A 21,860-nucleotide genomic window follows, 5' to 3' on the forward strand; every position below is an offset into this window, starting at 1 on the left:
ACTGGACATGCGAAGGTACTTCCTATCTTTGAAAGTTTCCAACTTTCAACTTTGAAATTTCCTATGTAGGAGACTTACTGTAAAATTACCCTGGCCATGGGGAAACTTCAAGACTTTCCTACCAACTAAAACTCACCAACTTTTCTCAACAAACGAGCCATGGGAGGGGTGGGCTGAAGTGAACGGACTCGCTCCCAGCACCGGTACAGACGCATCCAATTATTTCGCAAGTTCAGTCCTGGAGGCAGTCACAGCACCTGGAGGAAGTCTGCGCCGGAGCCGGAAGAGCGGGGTATACAGCTAACAGCCGGGCGGGTGGAAAGCGAGAAGAGCCTGGGACAAACGCTCTCCGATAGGGACCCATCAAACCAGGGCTCAGACAGTCTGGCTCGCCATAAAATTACCCAGTTGACAATCTTGGGACAGTTCACAAGAACTCTAAAAAAGTGAACTCTGACCACACGCCTTCAGTTCCGAGCGCCCCTGGCAACCACTCGCGATTTAAAACGGAAGAACGGCCTTTGTCCCGCCCACCCTGGGCCACCGGAGGCCCGGCGGGTTAGCTCGTTGGCCCAATCACCTCGGCGGGAACTCCGATCAACCAATAAGAGACAGGTATGGGAGAGAGGGCTGCAGGGGTGGCGAGCGCACGCGCAGCTGGGAGAGTGGCCCTGGTAGTGTGGCGGTGTGGGTGAGTTGGTTGCAGGTGGACTCGTGTTGGCTCTAAGAATCCCGGAGTAGCCACTGCCGCTTTCTCCTGCCCTTACCATGTTTCTCACCCGGTCTGAGTACGACAGGTCTGTATGGCTGGGGGGGGAAGATTGGGTCAGGTAACGGGTGGGCGGACTCGGGGCCCGGTCTGGGCCTGGGTTCTGCCGTGTCATCAGGGCACCCCACGAACCCGAATTCTGGCCCAGCCTGGGGGTCTCCTCCCTTCCCCAGGCGTCCGCTGTGTTCTCCAAGGCTAGATTTGCGCCCATCGGCCTCAGTTGTCCTACCGCTGAGTCACTGCTTGATCCCAAGTCGGTGCGGAAGCGTGAAGCTCTGCTTTGTGCTTCGGAAAGAAGGCTGATGGGGGCCGGAACTCTGACCTTTAACCCGGGGAAGGCCAGGAGTCACCCTCTCTCCCCTTCTTTTTGTGCTGAGTGTGACTGCCTTTTAAAAGATGTAAACGCGCTACCTGGAAGAAAAAGCAGTTAGGGATCACTTAATGGGTTTGATGATTTCAGCTCCCTTTTCTTTCTAGGAGGACAGCCTCGTTTTCCGTTTCTTAGTTGTAGGAATAAAGCTGCTATTCCTTTGATTGAGTTGTAGTAAGGCGTCCTGGGATGTTTAGTTTCTGCAGAGGAGCGAAGGAAATCTCAGCTTTACCAAGATACAGTGTCTGGAGTCAGATTTTGTGGGAACTGGAATTTAGAGTGATTCTCAAGTGTTTTGTCATCATGCTGATTCAAATAGCCTTTTTGACTTTTTAAAAAGTTTAAGGGAAGTTGCTTTAAGTGTGTCGAAAACCAAACCTGTTTTTGAAATCAAAGCTGTGAGATTGTTGTATCTATTTAAAAGAAAAAACTTTCAGAGCTTGGGAATGTTAATATTAAGTTGTATCTACTTATGCTGCAGACATTTTTACTTTCAGTTTCTGTTTTGATCAGTTATGATTCACATAGTTATTAAGTTGCTTAAATATTTGAGGCCAGGAAAAGCAGATGTTTTTTCTTTATTAGATGGGTTTGAGAAGCTGCATTTCTTCTCAAGTATATGTTGATCGTGTTGAAAGTTTTATCACTTAGAACCGCTACTTCTAAAAAAAACTGTTTACTGACTCAGAAGATGTATGTGAGGCTTTAAAACTAACTTTTTTCTGCCGTCCTATAAAATATCTTTGTTGGTCGGTATTTATTTTCTAGAACATTGAAGAGAATCGTCTTTGTGTGATACAATTTTGAGTAAGGGTGTGTATGATGGAAATTGTTGTCCTTATCAGAAAACCTTTATTAAGGTTTTTGTGATCATTTACTTAACAGCTTTATTAACTGCTTTGTGTTACTCATTTTTGTATATTCTTGCATTTGTGCTGAGTCGCTTCACTCGTGTCTGACTCTTTGGGACCTCATGGACTGTAGCCCACCAGGCTCTTCTGTCTAGGGGATTCTCCAGGCAAGAATACTGGAGTGGGTTGCCATTTCCTCCTTCATTGTATCTTCGTAAGAATGCCTAAAATATAGTCTGCTTAGCTAATATACTTAAATGCTTGCTGTGTACAAGGCACTGTTATAGTTGCTGATCATACAGCAGTGAACAAAAATCAAGATCCGTGTTCTCATATGGGAGACTGTCCTTTAAAAACTACTTAACAGGAAAATTCTCTGGTGGTCCAGTGGTTAGAATTCTGGGCTTTCACTGCTGAGGGTGCAGGTTGGATCCCTGGTTGGGGAACAGATCCTGTAAGCTATGAGGTATGGCCAAAAAAAAAAACCACCACTATTTACAAAAGTAACTACAGTATAAGTTAGAAATGTGTTCGTGTCATTAGAAAAGCTGAAATCAACACGATGGGAGTTTTAATGACAGAGGTTGCATTTGATATTATAAGGGGATTATGGAAAACTTTAGAAGGAGTTGATATTTAAACTGAGTTCAGGAGTAAGAATGTAATAAATATGCATAGTAAGAGTCAATAGTTTTGAGGCAGAGAATATAAGATGAACAGAGGAGGGGCCATGGGAAAGCCACAGTTCATGTTTGGGAAAACTCTAGGCTTCTGGCACATATGATACACATATGGGAATAGGGGGAGTTCAGAGAAAAACATTGGTGCTAGGTATTGGGTGGTTTTTAATTTGAAGTTGAAGGGTTTGGGTCTTATTTTGTGCCATTAATTATCATTTTAAGTTACATAGTCATAATTGTATTTTATAGAAATTAATTGACTGGATTAGAGAAAAGAGTCAATACCGGTTAGATGGCTGTTACAGTTAGGTGAAAGGTAATGAGGGCATTGAGCAATGGAAGGGAGAGTTGAGTTACTGTGGGGGAGGAACTGATTTAAATTAATATGACTTGGCATATGGTTAATATGGGCAAGGGCTTCCCAGGTGGCTCAGCGGTAAAGAATCTGCCTGCCCATGCAGGAGCTGGAGGTTCATCCCTTGGTCGGGAAGATCTCCTGGAGGAGGAAATGGCAACCCACTCCAGTCTTGCCTGGAAAATCCCGCAGAGAGGAGGCTGTTGGACTACAGTCTGTGGGGTCGCAGAGTCCAACACGACTGAAGAGACTGAGCACTCATGCACTATATTAAGTCAGATCATTCAGAACTTTCTAGCTTGGGAAACTGGGAGGTGGGAGGTGTTTTAAAGTAAAAAATGAAGTAGGATTGGCAGCAGGTGGAGCTGATTTCGAAACGATGACTGGATTTAAGATATATCAGATTGGAAGGTGTTAAGTGTTTGGTATTAATGGGATATCCATGTGGAAACACTCATAAGACATTCAGATTAACGAGGAAAGAGGTCAAACTGGCAATAGAGATTTGGAAGTACTTTTGCCTGGAAAATCCCATGGACGGAGGAGCCTGGTTGGCTGCAGTCCATGGGGTCGCTAAGAGTCAGACACAACTGAGCGACTTCACTTTCACTTTTCACTTTCATGCATTGGAGAAGGAAATGGCAACCCATTCCAGTGTTCTTGCCTGGAGAATCCCAGGGACGGGGAAGCCTGGTGGGCTGCCGTCAGTGGGGTTGCACAGAGTTGGACACAACTGAAGCGACTTAGCAGCAGCAGCGGCAGTGCTTAGCATAGATGAAATAACCCAGGAAAAGTTTGAAAAGAGGACCAAGAGCAGAGCCCATATTAGAGAAGATATGGGAATACTTCACCAGGATGAAGTTCCTGAATTAGAGCGAAAATACTGTATTCATATTCACAGAATATGGTGGCTCAGACGGCAAAGCGTCTGCCTACGATGTGGGAGATCCCTGGGTCAGGAAGATCCTCTGGAGAAGGAAATGGCAACCCACTCCAGTACTCTTGCCTGGAAAATCCCGTGGACGGAGGAGCCTGGTAGGCTGCAGTCCATGGGGTCGCAAAGAGTCGGACACGACTGAGCTACTAAACTTGCACTTTCATAATCTGTGCCATTCAATACCAATTGTATTGTGACAGAGCAGGATGGGGGTTTTTTTTGCATTTGAGAGAGGAAAAGTTAGGTGACACAACTAGAATTTAATTCCAGATCTTCTGCCCTGACTTCCCTCTCAGTGATTTTTAAAAAACTGTTCTTTAGTGTCATAAATTTCCTTTTAAATGACCTTAAGGAAAGCACCTCTGGGGAAAATGAGAGGCTGGAATGGTGAGATTCTCCTTTGAGTCCTGATAGAAGTTTGTCTCTGTAGTCAGATTGCCTAAATTCTCCTTCCAGCTCTGGTTCTTATATGCTGAGTGACTTTGAGCAAATTACTCAACTTCTTTGTATCTCAATGTCCCCTTCTCTAAAATAGTATCTGCTTTAGTTTACTTCATGGGATTGTTTGAGGATTAAGTGTGTTGTCATTTCTAGGATTATAACAGTGCTAGGCATATAGTAGATGTGCAGTAAACATCAACCTTTATTATCTGTTTTATGTTTGGGAGTTATACACACACACATATTTCTTTGGGGGGAAAAAAGTTTTTGATAAAACAAATTTGAAAACACTGCTGTTTATCATGATAGTTACATGTTATAAACTCCAGATTCCATAAACCAAGGAACACAACTATTTGCTTTTATTTGTTCTTCTTGTCCATTTTTTTCCAATTTCCATTTTCTTCTTGTCCAATATTTATTCTTCGTGTCCATGATGTGCTGAAAGCTTGTATAGCTAATTCTATGCTGCCTCTTCTCCAAAGGAATTTCTAACAGACTGGAGCAAGGAGAGGTTGGGAATTGTTTAAGGGAGAAGAGCATTCTGGCATATAATTAGTATAATATACTGAGTGAATTAATCAGGTTAGGTTTTAGGAACCACACAGATCTGTCTGTTGTTCTGATAACAATACTAATTCATACTTATAAACAGAGAAGTGTCCCAGTGGCTGATTTCTACTAAAAAGAAATGTCAAACGCACATAATGGAAAGAGGATAAGAATAAGTGCACATTTTATTAAGAATTACCTGATAGTTTGGGGGCACGAATTTACCAGAGGGATTCCAAATTGATTCAGGCTTGAGGCAGAAAGTCACCTACTCTCATTTGATCAGTTTGAAGATACTCTGGGAGTGGGAAAGAAGTGTTCTGTATATAGGTTCCATTCTCTTGAAAAACTGTTAATGTACCCAAAAAATAGAAGATTGTTGTGGTTGAAAGAGAATAATGACAATATGCACATCTGAGCTAGCTGTCAGGGAACTTGAGTTTAATGTCTCTACGTTTTTGTTTTTATTTTTTCTCTTCTCTGAAAATTTTAATACCTTTTTTTTTTTTTTTTTAATTATAGGGGTGTGAATACTTTTTCTCCTGAAGGAAGATTATTTCAAGTCGAATATGCCATTGAGGCTATCAAGGTATAGTATCAAGTGGGATAGTTTTTGAAATTTCATGTTTAATGCTTTGCTGGCAGAGCATTTGGAGTAAATGTATGTACATAATTTCTTTAGAAAATGTTCTTTATCTCCCTTTAATCACAGTTAACCATAAAAATATTTTAACTGAAGTATAGTTGATTTACAGTGTTGGGCACAATTAACCATTTTTATATAACAGATTCAGTCCCAACTATTTGAAAGCTTTTTAAACAAATAACTGCTTCACAGTTATGTAAGTAGCTTTTTCTTAGTGGGGTTGGAAGGACATGTTTGTGTTTGTAATGTTCTTAACTATAAAGAGCTGCTGCTGCTAAGTCGCTTTAGTCGTGTCTGACTCTGTGCGACCCCATAGACAGCAGCCCACAAGGCTCCCCCGTCCCTGGGATTCTCCAGGCAAGAACGCTGGAGTGGGTTGCCATTTCCTTCTCCAATGCATGAAAGTGAAGAGTGAAAGTGAAGTCGCTCAGTTGTGTCCGACTCTTAGCTGCCCCATAGACTGCAGCCTACCAGGCTCCTCAGTCCATGGGATTTTCCAGGCAAGAGTACTGGAGTGGGGTGAGGGGTATAGAATTCCCGAGTTAGCACCTGTGAGATATTTTGTCATCTTGAACAAATTATTTAACTGATCACCTGTATTCTTGTTGGTAAATTTGTCAATTTGTACTAGATATTTTGGGGACTGAATAAGAGATGTATTCTGTAATCTAACAACAAAATTGAATAGTTCAAACCAGTTTTCAAAAAATTAGTTAGAAAGTAAACTGTATACTGAAATTTAGTTATGTGGGATCTTCTCTTTGTTGGATTGTGGATAGTCTAAATTCTGATTTAAATCTAAATTAGGTCTAGGAGAATTAGGCCCAGGCATCAGTATTTTAAGGACTCCCTCGGTGATTCTAGTGTCTAGCAAGGGTTGAGAATTACTGATCTAGTCCAGCTCTTCACTGTTTGAATCACCTCTACATACCCAAACAGGTTCTGTTTTTGTAGTTCTGGTGACAGGATATTTTCTCACTAGACAGCTCATTCTGTTTGAAAATAGGTCATAATGGTTTAGAAATGTATCCTGTATTGAATCAAGAGTCTAGCTTCATGAAATTGTTTTCAGTTGGCCCTAGTTTTACCCTTGAACCGTACAGGATGTTTAAACCTCTTCCATAAGACAATTGCTCACATATTTGAAGAGAACTGTTGTGTTTCCCTCTAAATTACCTCTTCTAAAAAGTGTATATTGGGAGAAATGGTTGTATGACAGTCTGGAAAAGGGCAAAGCAGATTCTTAGTTGAAGATGTAGAAGTGAAGGTGGAAGCATTGTAATAGATAGTGGGCAGAAAATGATGGGCCAGCTACCTGAGCTGTTTTTCTGTTTCCTCACAATATTGTTTTCCTGAGAGTTAATAATTCTTTTTCAAAAATTTGCCTGATTTAGTATGTAAATATCAATAATTCATCCCCAAGGTCTCCAACTTATGTATATCCTTTCAAAACACCCAGGCACATTAAGTATCCTGTTAAAGACTCTTAAAGAAATCTTTGAGCTCTGACCTGCTCCAACCTGACTGATTCTCTGGGCCTGCGGCATAGCTATACATTTAGGATCTTCTGTTGTCATCTTCCTTTAACTCCCTCTTGCATTGTTTTATTATTTTATCCTTAAAATGATCTGATATAAATCAGGTTGCTTCTGGACTTTCTTTACTTAGCTTAGGATGTGAATTTCTCATGTCTGCTTTATTAAAGAATTAAGAATCCTTTAATTCTTCAAGGATTAAAAAAAATTTTTTTTTCTTTAGATTTTTTTTTTCCCCTTGAACTAGCTAGATTCTTTAGATACATTTTTTTGAACTGCAGATCTTGAATTAGTGGGCATTGGGTCAATTTAGCAAGTAGTAGGAGCATCTCTCTTTTTAAGTGGAATGGAGCAATGGATTTCAGGCCCATAGTGTTGGTGATTTCTTTTCTTTTTTTCATGAAACTTTGTTTCTATTATATTTGTTTCTTTGTGTCTATTTGTACATTTTGGTCGTGTTGTAGAATATATTTCTTAATGTAGATTTGGATCAGAAAATTTGAAAACTGCCTCTTCTCATATCATGCCTGAAGGGTATTTTTGGCTACTCACTTCTGAGAGCAGTGTAGGGGAAGAAGGCTGGGATTTATAACATTAAGCTTGTCAATTTTTACTTAATCCCCTTGTTTTGACAGTAGTACTCCTGCCTTTGAATGTGCGTGGTGTCCTCCAATGTAGACACCCTCATTTTATGCTTTCCAGAGTCGTCTGCGAGAGTGGGAATGGGGAGCATACTGTAGCTTTAAGTGTGGAGTAAGGGATCTGGAAATCTGTTTCTTAAGCACACACTGCACTAATCTTGTAATTTTTAGCTGTTCCACTTCTATTCCCAGAGGTCCTTGTTGCCATCATTCCCTTTTTGAGCACCAGTAGTGGGGTGGTCCTGTGATATAAAGCAGCTTGCTTTTGTACTTTGTTTACTTAGCTGAGGATTTGGGTTTCTTGTGTCTGCTAAGTAAATTATCACTTCCCCACCTTCTTTCTTGAAAATTTTGTTGTTTCTGTGGCTTTGCCTTTCTCTTTGTCCTAGTATATTTATCCTACCCATGCTTAAGCCCTTTAATCTCCTATCCTCAGGCTTGGGGAAGGAGTGGAGCTAATGCACATATTCAGTCTACACCTTTACTCAGAAGTAAGAGCATTCATTTTTTACATAAAATTCTTTGGCAGTTCATTTCCTGAAGTTATGCATATACCGTGGATTAAGAAAATATACAAATGAAAAGCAGGTATATACTTCTAAATAATGTAATGGCAACCCACTCCAGTATTCTTGCCTGGACAACCCCATGGAGCCTGGCATGCTACCATCCACGGGGTCACAAAAAGTTGGACACGACTTACTGACTCAACAACAACAAAAAATAAGGTCATAACTTTGTGCATTTGAAAAATAATACAGATATGTATGAGCTATGATCATCCAGTCTGCATATGTGTTGAAAGCATGTTATGCACAATGATTCATGAAATTCGTTCAAATACTTTACGATAACAGACTCCAGGAATCTGATGCTCACACCAACAGTCATTGCTTTTAGAACTAAGTGAAAAAAATGATTATTTAGAGGAGCAAGCACACATAGTCCTGGGAGACATTATGAATGATGGGGTGGGATTTGGATTGGAAAAGGGAAGAGTATATTCCAGGGGTGACGGCATGGCAGAGGTGCAGATGCGGGGGATGACATGGCATGAGAAAGTGGATTTGGCTGCAACGAGGGGATCTGCTTAGAGGATAATGTGTAATAAAGTTGGAAGAGAAAAGTATGATTAGGTTTTGAGAACTCTGGAGGCTTGCTTGGATTTTATGTGTAAGCAGTATAGGGAGACATTGGTTCTTCACAGAAGTATAATGAGAATAGCATATTATTGTATCAGTTAGGCTGTCCATGAACAATGCATTGGGAGAGAGATTAAAGATGGGGAGACTAAGTAGGAGGATGTTGAAGTCATCTTGGCACATAAAACAGCTAACATCTGTTGCTTGTTTATTATGTGAAAGTTGCCATTTTAAGTATTTTATGTATTAGTGTGTTTACCCTTCTTGATGTATAGATATTGTTATTATTATCCCCATTTTGCAGATGTGAGATGAAGGGTGGGTGACTAGGATGGTGTTGTGCAGCTGGAGGGATGAAATCAATCTATATTGTAGACTGCTAGTGACCTTGAGAGAGATTTTTATGTTGTTGGTGGTTTTTCTTTCTTTCCTCTTTTTAAAATTTTTTTAAGTAAAATTTTTTTTCTGGAGGTCACATAGATTTGAGGGATATCACCTTTTGGGATAATTCAAGGTAGCAGAGGTAAAAAGATACCAAGTCCAAAAGAAACATTAGTTGTATTATTTCTTATCCACTATGTTTAGGACTTTAGAACCTGCCCCTCTCCAAAAAATTGGCACTAGAGTTGATTGTTTTCCAGACATTTTGAGGACGTATTGAACTTCCCTTTTACAAGCACAGAATTCTGTAAATCAATGGTCTTGCCACTGACGGGAATAGTACATTATTTATTAGGGGACTCCTGTTCTCTCCGTGTACTAGATATGGCTGATTGAAGCTTCTATCCTGTGAAGATATACAGAGAGATTTCTGGTGAGTAGGTGAGACTATTCTTTGACTTCTCCGTGATAACATAACCTGTTTTTCTTTAGCTTGGTTCCACAGCCATCGGGATCCAGACATCAGAGGGTGTATGCCTAGCTGTGGAGAAGAGAATTACCTCTCCACTCATGGAGCCCAGCAGCATTGAGAAAATTGTAGAGATTGATGCTCACATAGGTAAGAAGTAGGGGAAGATCGTTCTGTAGGATCTTGCTGAGTTCATCAGTCTTCTTTGATGTTTCAAGGGAGGTTCATTAGGTGAACATCTTATTCCCTTGTTAGCTGTTGCTTTCCAGGCCATTGTGCATAACATCGGTAGCAGGAAGCAGTTGTAGGATTCACCTACTCCCAGAAGTTCCTTTCTCCCTCAAATTTAGACTTCGCAAATGTGATGGTTATTGAAATATGTAAAAGTTGAATCATAGGCCAGTTCCCTATGATGGCTGGGTCTTCGTGGATGTATAACATTAGGAGGCCACCTGGAGCAGAATTATCGTGTGGGAAGCTAGGGGTGTCCACTGAGAAAAGAGAAATTCTTAAAGATCTTCAGAGTGACTAAGGTGCAGAGAGTATAAAGATAATAGACTTTGACCCAAATCACTACTCTTCCTCCGTTTTCAGATTTATCATTTTATTCTATCTCCCCCTGCCTTCCCTTCCTCCCCTTTTGGGTCTCTGATAAATTCCCCTCCTGTAGCTTCTGGCATCATTGTAACATAAGGAGTAGTTCTTATTTATAGCATGGCATTTTAGTTGACTGCCTATATTTGCTTAACCTATCTATTCATCTAATTAATGAAACATTGATAAAATAATTAATTGCGTGAAGACATCAGAACCAAATGCCATGGTGACGAAGGAAGCTTGACACTATCTCTTTCGTAGATACAGAAACTGAGATTTAGTCTTTAAGGATTAGAACATTGTGTCTATCTCAAGCCATCTCATATACCTTTTGGAGGTAGGTCAGGGTCACTTCATTCAACAAACTGACAATCTACTATGCACCAGACTTTGTGCTAAACACCCGGGACACAGAAAAGAGACATAGACATAGTCCTTTGTGTTCTAGGAGCATGCAGTTTAATCACAGAGATAAACATGTAAATAAGTCAATGTAATTAAGTGATGTAGATATTAAGAAAGACTGTGGCATATGCTTAGTCTTTCTGAGGGGAAATACTTAGTTTTGCCTGGGGCCTGTGGTAGTGAGGCTTTCAGAACATAATTCCATAAAGGTGAGGCTAGAGCCGAGCTGAATTCTAAAGGATGAGGAGCTGTTTACCAAGCGAGTAAGTGTCTGGGTGTAGCAGGGGAGAGCTTTGTGATCAGAGGGTATAGAAAAGAGCAAACCTGTGATGGTGTAAAATATAAAATACCCTGGCACCGGCAACTTGGGATGACTGGGAGGTATAACGTGGTAAGAAATGAGTCTGGGATCAAAGAGTGTCCTTTTTACCATATGAAAGAGCTTAAACTTGATCCTTTTGCATTGACGTCAAAGATTGTATGCATTGAGGTGATATGATCAGATTAGGATTTTAGAAAAACCATTCTGACAGTAGTGTTGAAGGTAGAGTGAATGGGACTGAAACTGAAGGTGGGGAGACCAGGTCAAAAATTTTTTCACAGTCTAAATAAAGAGATGAGGAAGGCTTTAGCCAAGGAAGTGGCCGGACATCAGCGAGGTAAGGATTAATACCAGACAGGCTAATCAGATAGTGATCGATAGAATTTGGGATTTTTGATTGGTTATGAGGGCCAGGGGAAGATGGAGTCAAGTAGGGGAATGAGTTGAATCTGTGGTCTCTCCATGCAGATATATTAAGGGAGTCATTTGGCTTTATAGGTCTGAACTGTGGGAGTGAGACCTAGGCTGGAAATTTGGATTTGAGTCATGACATGTTAAGTAATAGCCATAATCTTGGCTTCCTGGGCCATCTCTACTGTAACTAGTTGGTGTTTGGCCAGGAAATGAGATTTTTTATTTTACTTTAGGGTGTTCCACTGTAGCTTATAGTGAGATAGTTATTGAAAATTTTTTCCCCTTATTTTTCCTATTGGAGTGTTAGTGCTTGCATGGGCTACCAGGAGTGCTAAAGGAATGTTTGAGTATGTAAATACGACAATTCATGTTTGATTAGCTGTCCTTCTCTGTCTTCTCTCTTAATAGCTGGACTTCTGTGTCACTGTGGATGGTTTTTGTTAGTGATATAATTATACTTGTGTTCAGTGCAGATACTTGCTCATTTAATCTTGTGGGTATAGTGCTGTGGGATTGCTGGCTGGCTGCTGTGGTTTCATTCCAAAACTTCAGTTATTTCCTGAGTGGATGAAAGAGTTCTACAAGGATCTGGCTTACTGGGTCACTGTTGCTTTTACATTGCAGGTTGTGCCATGAGTGGGCTAATTGCTGATGCTAAGACTTTAATTGATAAAGCCAGAGTGGAGACACAGGTAAAGTCAGCATCAACTCTCCTTTCTACCATGATGCTTGGGTTCCTTGTTTAGTGATGATACAACTGCCTGGGCTGTACTGCAGCTATCTGTGTTAAAATCTGATGTCGCTCTTGGGAGTGATTTTGAGCAGAACCGCTGGTTGTAACTTTCTGAGGCCTGGAGTCTAGCCATCCAACCATTGCGGCTCTAAGGAAGCCCTGGTAAATAGTGCTGACAGTCTCTTGCTTTTTCTTGATTTGCCTTATATAAAGTAGGCGTTGCACTGCATTCTGTTCCCTAATTGACTTTCTGTGGGAGCACCATAGCAGGAGTAGAGGTAGCTAAAGGAGTTTTGCCCCACCTGCCCTTTGCTGCTAGGCTTGCAAATGACAGCTCTCCTGTGGTGAGTAATGATATGTGCCAGGTGATAAATGCTGCTTAGGAATACTGATTTTTTTTTTTTTTTTAACTGAGCTCTTGCTGCCTGCAGAGTAGACTGGTCAAAAAAAAAAAAACCTGATTGGTAAAAATTCTTTGTGCTTATTTGCAAGTTTGCTGTCAGTACTTACGTAAGAATAAGTCATTCAGTTTAAAATCCAACAGAATAATAAAATAGAATCTTTGAGGGAAAGTGGCACTCAGCTATTAACTTGCACTTTGTGAAGAGACTAAATTTGGTTCTTTGAGGGGTTAGCTGTTTTTCAAGGGAGCGATCCTCTAGCCATCATTGCCCAGAGTCCTTTTGGTATAACTTTATTTCCAGAGCTATTCCTCTTTCTCTCATGCAGTCCCAAACATTTGAGTTTAGTGTTAAGGAAAACACACCCGAGCTTGAGCCTTCAGTTTTTAACCACAGTTCAAAGGGATGTGTGTAGTGAGATGGTGGGCTACTTTTAATGCCCTTCTTGTGAAAGACAGACCATGCATTGCTCTTCTTTTAGAACCATTGGTTCACCTACAATGAGACCATGACTGTGGAGAGTGTGACTCAGGCTGTGTCGAATCTGGCGCTCCAGTTTGGAGAAGAAGATGCAGACCCAGGTGCCATGGTGAGTGTGGTGACTGCGCCAAGCTGTCTTGCTGTCCTGTGGGACTTAGGGTGTCTGTCCTCGGAGCATGTCTTTCCCTGGTCTTCTTGCCCTCTTACTTCACTGCTGTTCACCTTATTATCTTCTGATTTGTGGTTCTAGTCCCGTCCCTTCGGAGTAGCACTGTTATTTGGAGGAGTTGATGAAAAAGGACCCCAGCTGTAAGTACCGTTTTGCCATTTTTCTCCTGATTCCTTTTCAGGAGACTTTTTTATCATTTGGGATGGGATTGGTTGTTTATCAACTGAGAAAGATTATTATAGAGTTGTAAAAATGAAGGCCTTCTAATTCTATAAAGTCAAGTGATTCTGGGCTGCTTACACAAAGACAAATTTGGGGATTTTATGAAGAGCACCCCTATTGGAACCAGTGCTACTTCTGGAAAGAAAGGAGAAGTAACTTTGTTACTATAGTCAAGATATGTTTAGAGCCTTGCTTTCGAATATTGATTTGATCCTTATCCTCAAATGGTATTTGGATAGTCATACATAAGTGTCATATTTATATATACTGTATGTATAGAGTATATTTATATGTACTTCTCTAAATCCCAGAGGAAATTATTATTTGTTTTCTTAAGCACTTTTTAAAAGATCTGATTTCTCCAGCCATGGAACGTCTTTTGGACGTATGCCTTGGTATTTCCTGGCTGCAGGGCCAAGCATTTATATTTTTTTAGAGAGATGTTTGTAATGGAAAATATCACCATTTCTTAAGCATTTTAATCCTCTTCTTTTTGGTGGTGTTGCAGGTTTCACATGGACCCATCTGGAACCTTTGTACAGTGTGATGCTCGAGCAATTGGCTCTGCTTCAGAGGGTGCCCAGAGCTCCTTGCAAGAAGTTTACCACAAGGTAATTAAGCATTCTCATGCCTTCATTATTATTTTTAAAATCAGGGTAGAATTTACATACAATAAAATGTACAGACCTAAGAATTTATATCTGTGAATTTTGATGATTGTGTATACCCTGGTAATCACCACTTAAAATATAGAACACTTCCATCATCCTGTCCCAAAATGCTTGCCTCCTCTCCAGTCAGTCTCTCCCTCCCTTTCAGCCACGTTTGCCATTGTAGATTAGTTTTGTCTGGCCTTTTTATAAATACAGCCATACAGTTTGTGTTTTTGTGTCTGCATTTTGTTCAACATACTGTTTTTGAGATATGTTCATGTTCTTGAACATTTCAATAGTTTCTTTTTATTGATGAGTGATACACCATGGTATAGGTATACCACAATTTGCTTATCCTTTATTTTTATAGCTTTACTTAGCATTTTATATTGACTACTCTGGCTCTTCAAGCAAGTGGGCTTTTTACCTTTGTGAGATGGGAAGATTTGGTTTTGGGTGACTCATTGTAGTGGCTGAAGACTGCTATACTTGTCATTCAGGTGGTTCATATAGGGATGTCTGCTTATAACGGCCCTTCATAGCATTGCTTTTACATGTGCAGGAAATTAAGTATAAAATGGGGTAAGAAAAGAGCAGATTTTCTAAACCTTTGGGCTACCTTCTAGATCATTTGGGAATTATTCATAGGATATCACCATTATTTTCTTGTTTTTAAATTAAAAGACAAGGACTGGAGAAGTTTAACTCTTTGTCCTTCAAAGATCACTTACTGTATTAAAGTTGGGGACTTTATTCTGGTTCAAAATAAAGCTTTTTTCCTCTGAATAAATGTACTCTACTTATATACCACTTACTTGAATTCTACAGATAATGCACTGTACTTACTAAGATGTTTAATTTATTAATATTTGCTGAATCATTTTTTCAGAAAGATGGGGGTTATAAGGGGGATCTGTGTAGGAAAGGAGTTATTGTACGATTAACGGCCACTCTTCTTACCCTCTTTGTTTCAAGTCTATGACACTGAAAGAAGCCATCAAGTCTTCACTCATAATCCTCAAACAAGTAATGGAGGAGAAGCTGAATGCAACTAACATAGAGGTACTTTTCTGTTTTATTGATTTTTATTCAGATATCATAGCTCTCATTGCTAAAGATTAAATAGGTCAAGACAGTCACATTTTTATATGCTCAGTTCTTAAGAAATTATTGGTTTCCTTTGAGTAAGCGATTCTAGTAAAGTAGTAATGGCAGAAGCCAAAGTGTGATGAGTTAAAGAAGAAAAGGGAGTGATGGAGTGGACAAAACAAGAATATGCTGCCTTCTCAAGAAGACATTAATGTCAGTAGCAGCAGGCAGCATTAAAGAAAAGGATTTTTGTCTTTTTAAGGATACGGAAAGACAAAAAATACTTTTATAGTCTGAAAAGAAGCAAGAGAATAGAAAAAATGTTAAAAGAATTTAAAGCAGAAGTTAGTGATGGGAAATTTCTCGAGAGAGAAGACATGGTACAAATGAAGGAGTTCATTTTGGAAAGTAGAATTGATTCAGCATTATATAGAATACCCATTACATGCCAGGTATCAGTAGATGCCAGGGATACAGACACAAAGTCCAGTTCCAATTTAAGTGTTACTAGTATACTGTGTGGTATAGAGGACATACAGATAATTACAGCTTGGGTTGATACTTCGGTAATAGCAGTAAGAATGGATTGACACGGGAACATATAACTTACACTGGGACATTAGGAAAGGCTACTGGAAGAAGTGATGTTTGGAAAAGGGAGAAGAGAATGGTATTCTGGAAGAGGAGATAGCACATGTAAACCATCATCGGGCATCAAAGGGAACCTTGAGGATTTTGTCTTATCGTTGGAATGTGAGATGTAAGATGGGGAGATGATAAGAGATGACACTGGAGAGACATGGACTAGATTCGGAATGCCCTAATTTAACATTCCAAGAAGTAGACAGGAAGAAAGGAAGTAACGATAAGATAAGGTAAGTTCAGAAATGAATTGGGAGAGAGGGATTATATTTCCCTGGTGACTGTTAGATCACCTTCTGAGGGTGGGTCAATGCAACAGTGAAATTAAGAAGAATGGGAAATATTTGGAAAAGTGTTTTCAATAGGGAAGAGAGAAGACAGGGATGAGTAAAAGGATTGCTGAATCACATTAAAATACTGGCTAAGGCTGGAATCACAAATTGTAGAAAGTCAGGGTAGTGGTTACCCTTGGAGGCATGGTGTGTATGTATGTTTTAATTCAGAAAAACTTTTAAAGATCAACTGAGGCTGGAATCACAAATAAGCAATTAAACTAGTCAGCACTTAACCAGGATACTTCTCAGCTGTACTCTTTATGGACTGAGAAAATGTATATTTGAATTAAACCTCTGAAGGAGGATTGACGGATTGTGGGCAGAAGAATGGAGAGTATTGTTATCAGTCTGTCCCCAGTAGAGCCAGCTTCTGTGGCTGCAGGGAAAGGGGCAAAATTGGATGCCAGGACAGGGGCTGGCCTAAAGGTGGGGCGATCTGAGAAGAGTTGGGATGTGGGGGTTGGGGGGCATTTGGCTTGCTTGGATTCTTTACCACTGAGCCACCTGGGAAGCCCCTTATTTTCTCTAGAGAAATGTCTGTTCAAGTCCTTTGCCCATTTTTAATGTGGGTTATTTGGCTTTTTATTGTTGAGTTATAGGCTCAGTGGGATATTCTTGATTCTGAAATGCATAATGCAGTTAATAATAATTTATAAAAGTTCCTCCCAGCTTAAATTTGGATTGACATTCCCTTGAAAACATTATCTTGGTTATTCCTTTGTCTTTCTCTTCCCATCACCAATTTTCAACCAAACCTATTAGAACAGGTGTTTGTCCTCAGTTTCTCAATTACGTTTATAACTTGTTGTTGAGTCATTAAGCCACGTCTAACTCTTTGTGGACTGCAGCACGCCAGGCTTCCCTGTCCATTACTACCTCCAGAGTTTGCTCAAACTCATGTTCATTGAGACGGTGATGCTATCCAACCATCTCATCCTCTGTTACTCCCTTCTCCTCCTGCCCTCAATCTTTCCCAGCATCAGGGTCTTTTCCAATGAATCTTTCTCTAGAAAAATAAAAAAATTAAACTTACCTTTGTCAGCCTCTGTCTCTACCTAGTATCCTTTTTGAAAGATCAACTTTGTTGAGGTATAATGTACATGCTATAATGGGGACTTATTTTAAGTTTACAGTTCAATGAATTTTGACAAGTGAATTACCCTTGTGACTACCACCACAATCAAAATACAGAACATTTCTGTCATCCCCAAAAGTTCCCTTAATGCCCCTTTTTAGTTACTGACCTGCTTTTTGTCACTATCGGTTTGCTGTGCATCTTCTAGAATTTCTTATAAGTGGATCTACAGTGTGTATTCTTTTTGTGTCTCACTGCTTTCACTTAGCTTCATAATTTTGAGATTCAAGAGCCTGTTACATTTTATTGCTATTGTCTTTTTTAACCTTTAATTGCTAGACGATGAATCTGTATTCATCGTCCTCACTGCCTCACCTCTCAATTATTCCTCAATCACTGCCATTGGTTTCTGTTATTTTCGAGACTGTCCCTTGCTAACATACTCCTCTTATCAGATTTCATGGTCATTTTTAAGACTTACTATATGAATTTTTCTGAAGCAGACACCGCAAATTTTCGACACTTCTAAAACTTGTCGTTTTTCCTGAAAACCATTTCCTCCTCTCACGTTTCTAATCCTGAAAAATGACAAGGTGACACCTGTAGTGTGCCTGTCATTCACAGCAGAAACCTTGAAGACATTGACCTCCCTTTGTCTTCACTGATTTGTGCCTTTGCCTCCTTAAATAACTCTCACATCAGTGCCTCTTCTTCATCCCTTCTCCCAGGGCCTTCTCTTAAGTCTCTCGTTTTTCTGCTGCCTTGTATATTCTCAGAGATTTCCTAACTGGTCTTCCTGCTTCTAGCCTTGCCCTCCTCATTTTCATTCCATTTCCCCTGCTACTTCATTGTGCTACTGAAGTGGATTTTCTGAATTGCGTAGCTAATCTCGATTGTTCTCCACTTTAAAAAAGTCTTTTCTAGGGGGATTCCCAGGTGGCTTAGTGGTAAAGAATCCATCTGCCAATATGGGAGATGCAGAAGACACTGGTTCGATCCCTCACTTGGGAAGATACCCTGGAGGAGAAAATGGCAACTCAATCCAATATTCTTGCCTGAAAAATCTCATGGAGCCTGAGGGCTACAGTCCATAGGGTCACAAAAGAGTTGGACATGACTGAGTACAACACACACATATGGGCAGCCAGCTGCTAAAAAAGTCTTTTTGTGACTCTTACTGTCTGCAAGATAAATTCCAAACTTCTTTTCCTGTCACAATAATTCACTACCTCTTAAAGCATACGTTTAACCTGTTAGGTTAATTTTACCTGAAATTATCATTACATCAATTAAAAATTGCTAATCTTACATGCAAGAGATACAAGAGGCACAGGTTCAATCCTTAGGTCAGGAAGATCCCCTGGAAAAGGGAATGGCAACCCTCTCCAGTATGCTTGCCTGGAAGTTTCCATGGATAGAGGAGCCTGGCAGGCTGGAGTCCATGGGGTCACAAAGAATGGGATGCAACTGAGCATACGTCGGAAGGTTAAACAGCAAGTGTGCTGGTACCAGGGCTTCCTCGGTGGTAAAGAATCTGCATGCCAGTGCAGGAGATGCAGTTCAGTCCCTGGGTCAGGAAGATCCTCTGGAGGAGGAAATGGATACCCACTCTGTTATTCATGCTGCGACAATCCCATGGACAGAGGAGCCTGGTGGGCTACAGCCCATGGGATTGCAAAGAGTCAGACATGACTGAGTACCCATGCACAAGCAAAGAAAAAAAAAACAAACAATTTTACATGCAATTATCTTTAAATCCTCACAGTAGCCCTATGGGATAGATGTTCCTATTTCCATTTTACAGAGGAAGAAACTGAGTCTTTCAGAAGGTAGGACCTTGCCCAGAGTAATAGCATTGGTAAATGGAGGGATCAGGGTTTGAACTGCCTCACCTCTCATTTATTCCTCAATCACTGCCATTGGTTTCTGTTATTTTCGAGACTGTCCCTTGCTAACATACTCCTCTTATCAGATTTCATGGTCATTTTTAAGACTTACTATATGACTTTTTCTGAAGCAGACACCTCAAATTTTGAACACTTCTAAAACTTGTCGTTTTGGGGCCTTATTTGGGGTTGTGTACTTTTAACCACTTTAATATACTGTGTCTCTGAGCTCTCACTCCTAGTACTCTCCATTTTGTCTCATCTCATATGCAACCTCTGCTCTAGCCATTCAGAATTATTTTCAATAATTCTGTTTTTTTTTGCAAATACATCATCTTGTTTCATGCTTTTATGTATTTGCATATTCAACCCGCCCTCTGCTACTTAAGATTGCTGTCCTTGAAGCCTTCCTGGACTCTCTAGATTACTCCTTTGTCCCTTTCTCTGTGTGCCAGGCTCTGTTACAACCCTTATCTGACATTAAAAGCATTTGGCCTCTATAACCCTTAGTGACAGACTTTATCTTTGGATCTATAGTGCCTTGTACAACCATAACTTGTACACAGGTGCTTAGCAGTTAATTATTGATCACATCAGGAAAAGAAAATAACTCTTTATCTACCTCACAGAGGTTTTTTGAAAGTGAGATGAATAGAAAAGTAGCTTTCATATTCATTATGTAAATAAATGTATCATTATGTAAATGCAATGGATTATTTTTACTCATCTAGTGATGAGTACCTTTCTGAAAGCAGTATTTGGTTTAAGTCCTATTAGTATTGATTTGCAGCCTGGTTTTACGGGACTATTCTAATTCAGGATTACCCAGTTTCTGGTTTTTAGCCCTTGTAATGGTTTAGGAGGACTAGCTTGTGAGCCATCGGTGACTTGACAAAAACTCTAGCCCCTCACTCTTCCTCTGGTTTATTGACTTTGTATCTCTCTGTCCTCATGTCCTTAAGGGAAGTGTTTATATATTTTAATTTCCTTGAAATAGAACTTATGGTCTATATGGACATCAATAAATTATTTGACATATATTTTACAAATGTGTTTGGGACTCTTCTGACATTTCAGGTACTTGGATAGATCTTTTAAGAGAATCTAGTGGAGACTGCAGGGTTTTTTTAGTTTGTCCCTAGACTAGATCTTCAGGTGTTTTGAGATGTGCAGTCATAGTCTTTTTCTAAATTTTACCTGTAGTTGAGGCAGACTTTCATGTTCATATCATGGAACTGGATGGGCAGTTTTCAAATTATACTAAATACTAGTAGTGAATATTACTCAAAAAATGCCCTACTATGTTTAATTTTAAAGTTAAAAAATAAAATATAAGGAAATGACATCTCAAACAAACGCAAAAGCTGAAGGCAAAAATGAAGTTGCCCGTATTCCTCGGTGTTGCCCTAAAACATGGGACTGTGTTGTCAGTAGAGATGATGGGAAACCTGGGGATTTGGTTAAATTTGAAACTAACCATCTTCTGCCCCTAGTCTTATATTGCTTAAATATGTTGTAACCTTGACTGCTGGATTTTACAAATACCTTGAGTCACAGCTGATTTCCTATTGTCAGTGTTAATGGGATCTTTTCATGGCCAGTCCTTTTAAAAAACAAAACAAACCTTTTTCTTACTAAGTTAGCATATAGACAATTTTATAGAAAATAGTACCCAACAATAATAGTTAGGTGGTGCTTATTATAATGTTTTAAGCACTGTTCTAAGCATTTTACATGGATTGACACATAGTCGGACACGACTTGGCAACTGAACAACAGCAGCAATCGTATGAGTTAGGTGCTATTCTTATTATTATCTCCATTATCCCAATATAAATTGAGGCACAGCGTGTCCAAGTATCCCAGGGTCACACACAAGCTCAACTTGCAAGTGTGTGAATATGCTTGTCTATTTCAGAATTTAACCTGTCTAAAGAAATCTTCAACAGAAAAACGTTCTGACCCCAATTTACTGCTGCTTTTGTGATCCTTGTTGAAGTAATCTCAAGAAGTGACAATGATACCAGGCATTTGGTTAACTATTATGTGGTTGGTTAACCTCAAAATAGAAAATTTGGTCAATAAGAGTTTTTATTTTAGAGTCAGAGAGCTATTTTAGGGACCTGCTGCTGGAAAGGCTATCCCTGGGACAGCAGATCCCTTAGTTCCTAATGGACAGCTGCATCACCAACAACTCCTGACCATGCGAGGACTAAAGCAGGTAATCGAGCCCAGTTTATTAACCCTTCTCTGTTTTCTTTCCAGCTAGCCACAGTGCAGCCTGGCCAGAATTTCCACATGTTCACAAAGGAAGAACTTGAAGAGGTTATCAAGGACATTTAAGGAAGTGTGATCCATAGAATTTCTTGGGGACAATTTCAGTTCTTCTAGTTGCCCTTAACTTTTATTTCCAGCTCCAGTTCCTTGGGAAATCTCCAGTGTATGTGCATTTTTTTATGATGTCTGTACATAAAGGCAGTTCTGAAATAAAGAAACATTTAAAATATTTAATAGACTATTCTTTTTTAATGCAGTCTTGTGTATAAAATGCTTATATTAGGGGCAAAGAGGATGGTGGTATTAACAGCCCTATCCTACCAGAATATTCTAAAATTGTTTTAGTGGCTCTCTACAACAGAATCAACTTATTATCAATTCCTTGGTGTTG

The 21,860-nt window shown here is 39.8% G+C and overlaps 1 protein-coding gene across 1 annotated transcript; it reads left to right on the forward strand.

Annotated features, from left to right (window-relative positions):
• The first annotated feature begins 643 nt into the window (after positions 1-643).
• Positions 644-21,700, forward strand: PSMA5 (proteasome subunit alpha 5). The gene is made up of 9 exons (XM_027536288.1): positions 644-797; positions 5,478-5,544; positions 9,793-9,919; positions 12,132-12,199; positions 13,123-13,230; positions 13,372-13,430; positions 14,021-14,123; positions 15,141-15,227; positions 21,458-21,700. Exons 1-9 carry the CDS (start codon positions 769-771, stop codon positions 21,533-21,535), a joined length of 726 nt encoding a protein of 241 aa, XP_027392089.1. The 5' UTR covers positions 644-768; the 3' UTR covers positions 21,536-21,700.
• The last annotated feature ends 160 nt before the right edge of the window (positions 21,701-21,860 follow it).

Source organism: Bos indicus x Bos taurus, chromosome 3 (assembly GCF_003369695.1).
Source record: "Bos indicus x Bos taurus breed Angus x Brahman F1 hybrid chromosome 3, Bos_hybrid_MaternalHap_v2.0, whole genome shotgun sequence".
NCBI classification, from domain to species: domain Eukaryota; kingdom Metazoa; phylum Chordata; class Mammalia; order Artiodactyla; family Bovidae; genus Bos; species Bos indicus x Bos taurus.

What these genes read in the sequence shown, in the direction of transcription:
- PSMA5 (XM_027536288.1), top strand. Translation starts at nt 769, where the DNA reads ATGTTTCTCACCCGGTCTGAGTACGACAG. An exon ending in AAGCCAGAGTGGAGACACAG is followed by an intron (nt 12,200 to 13,122) that starts GTAAAGTCAGCA and finishes CTCTTCTTTTAG; the next exon opens with AACCATTGGTTCACCTACAA. An exon ending in TGCAAGAAGTTTACCACAAG is followed by an intron (nt 14,124 to 15,140) that starts GTAATTAAGCAT and finishes CTTTGTTTCAAG; the next exon opens with TCTATGACACTGAAAGAAGC.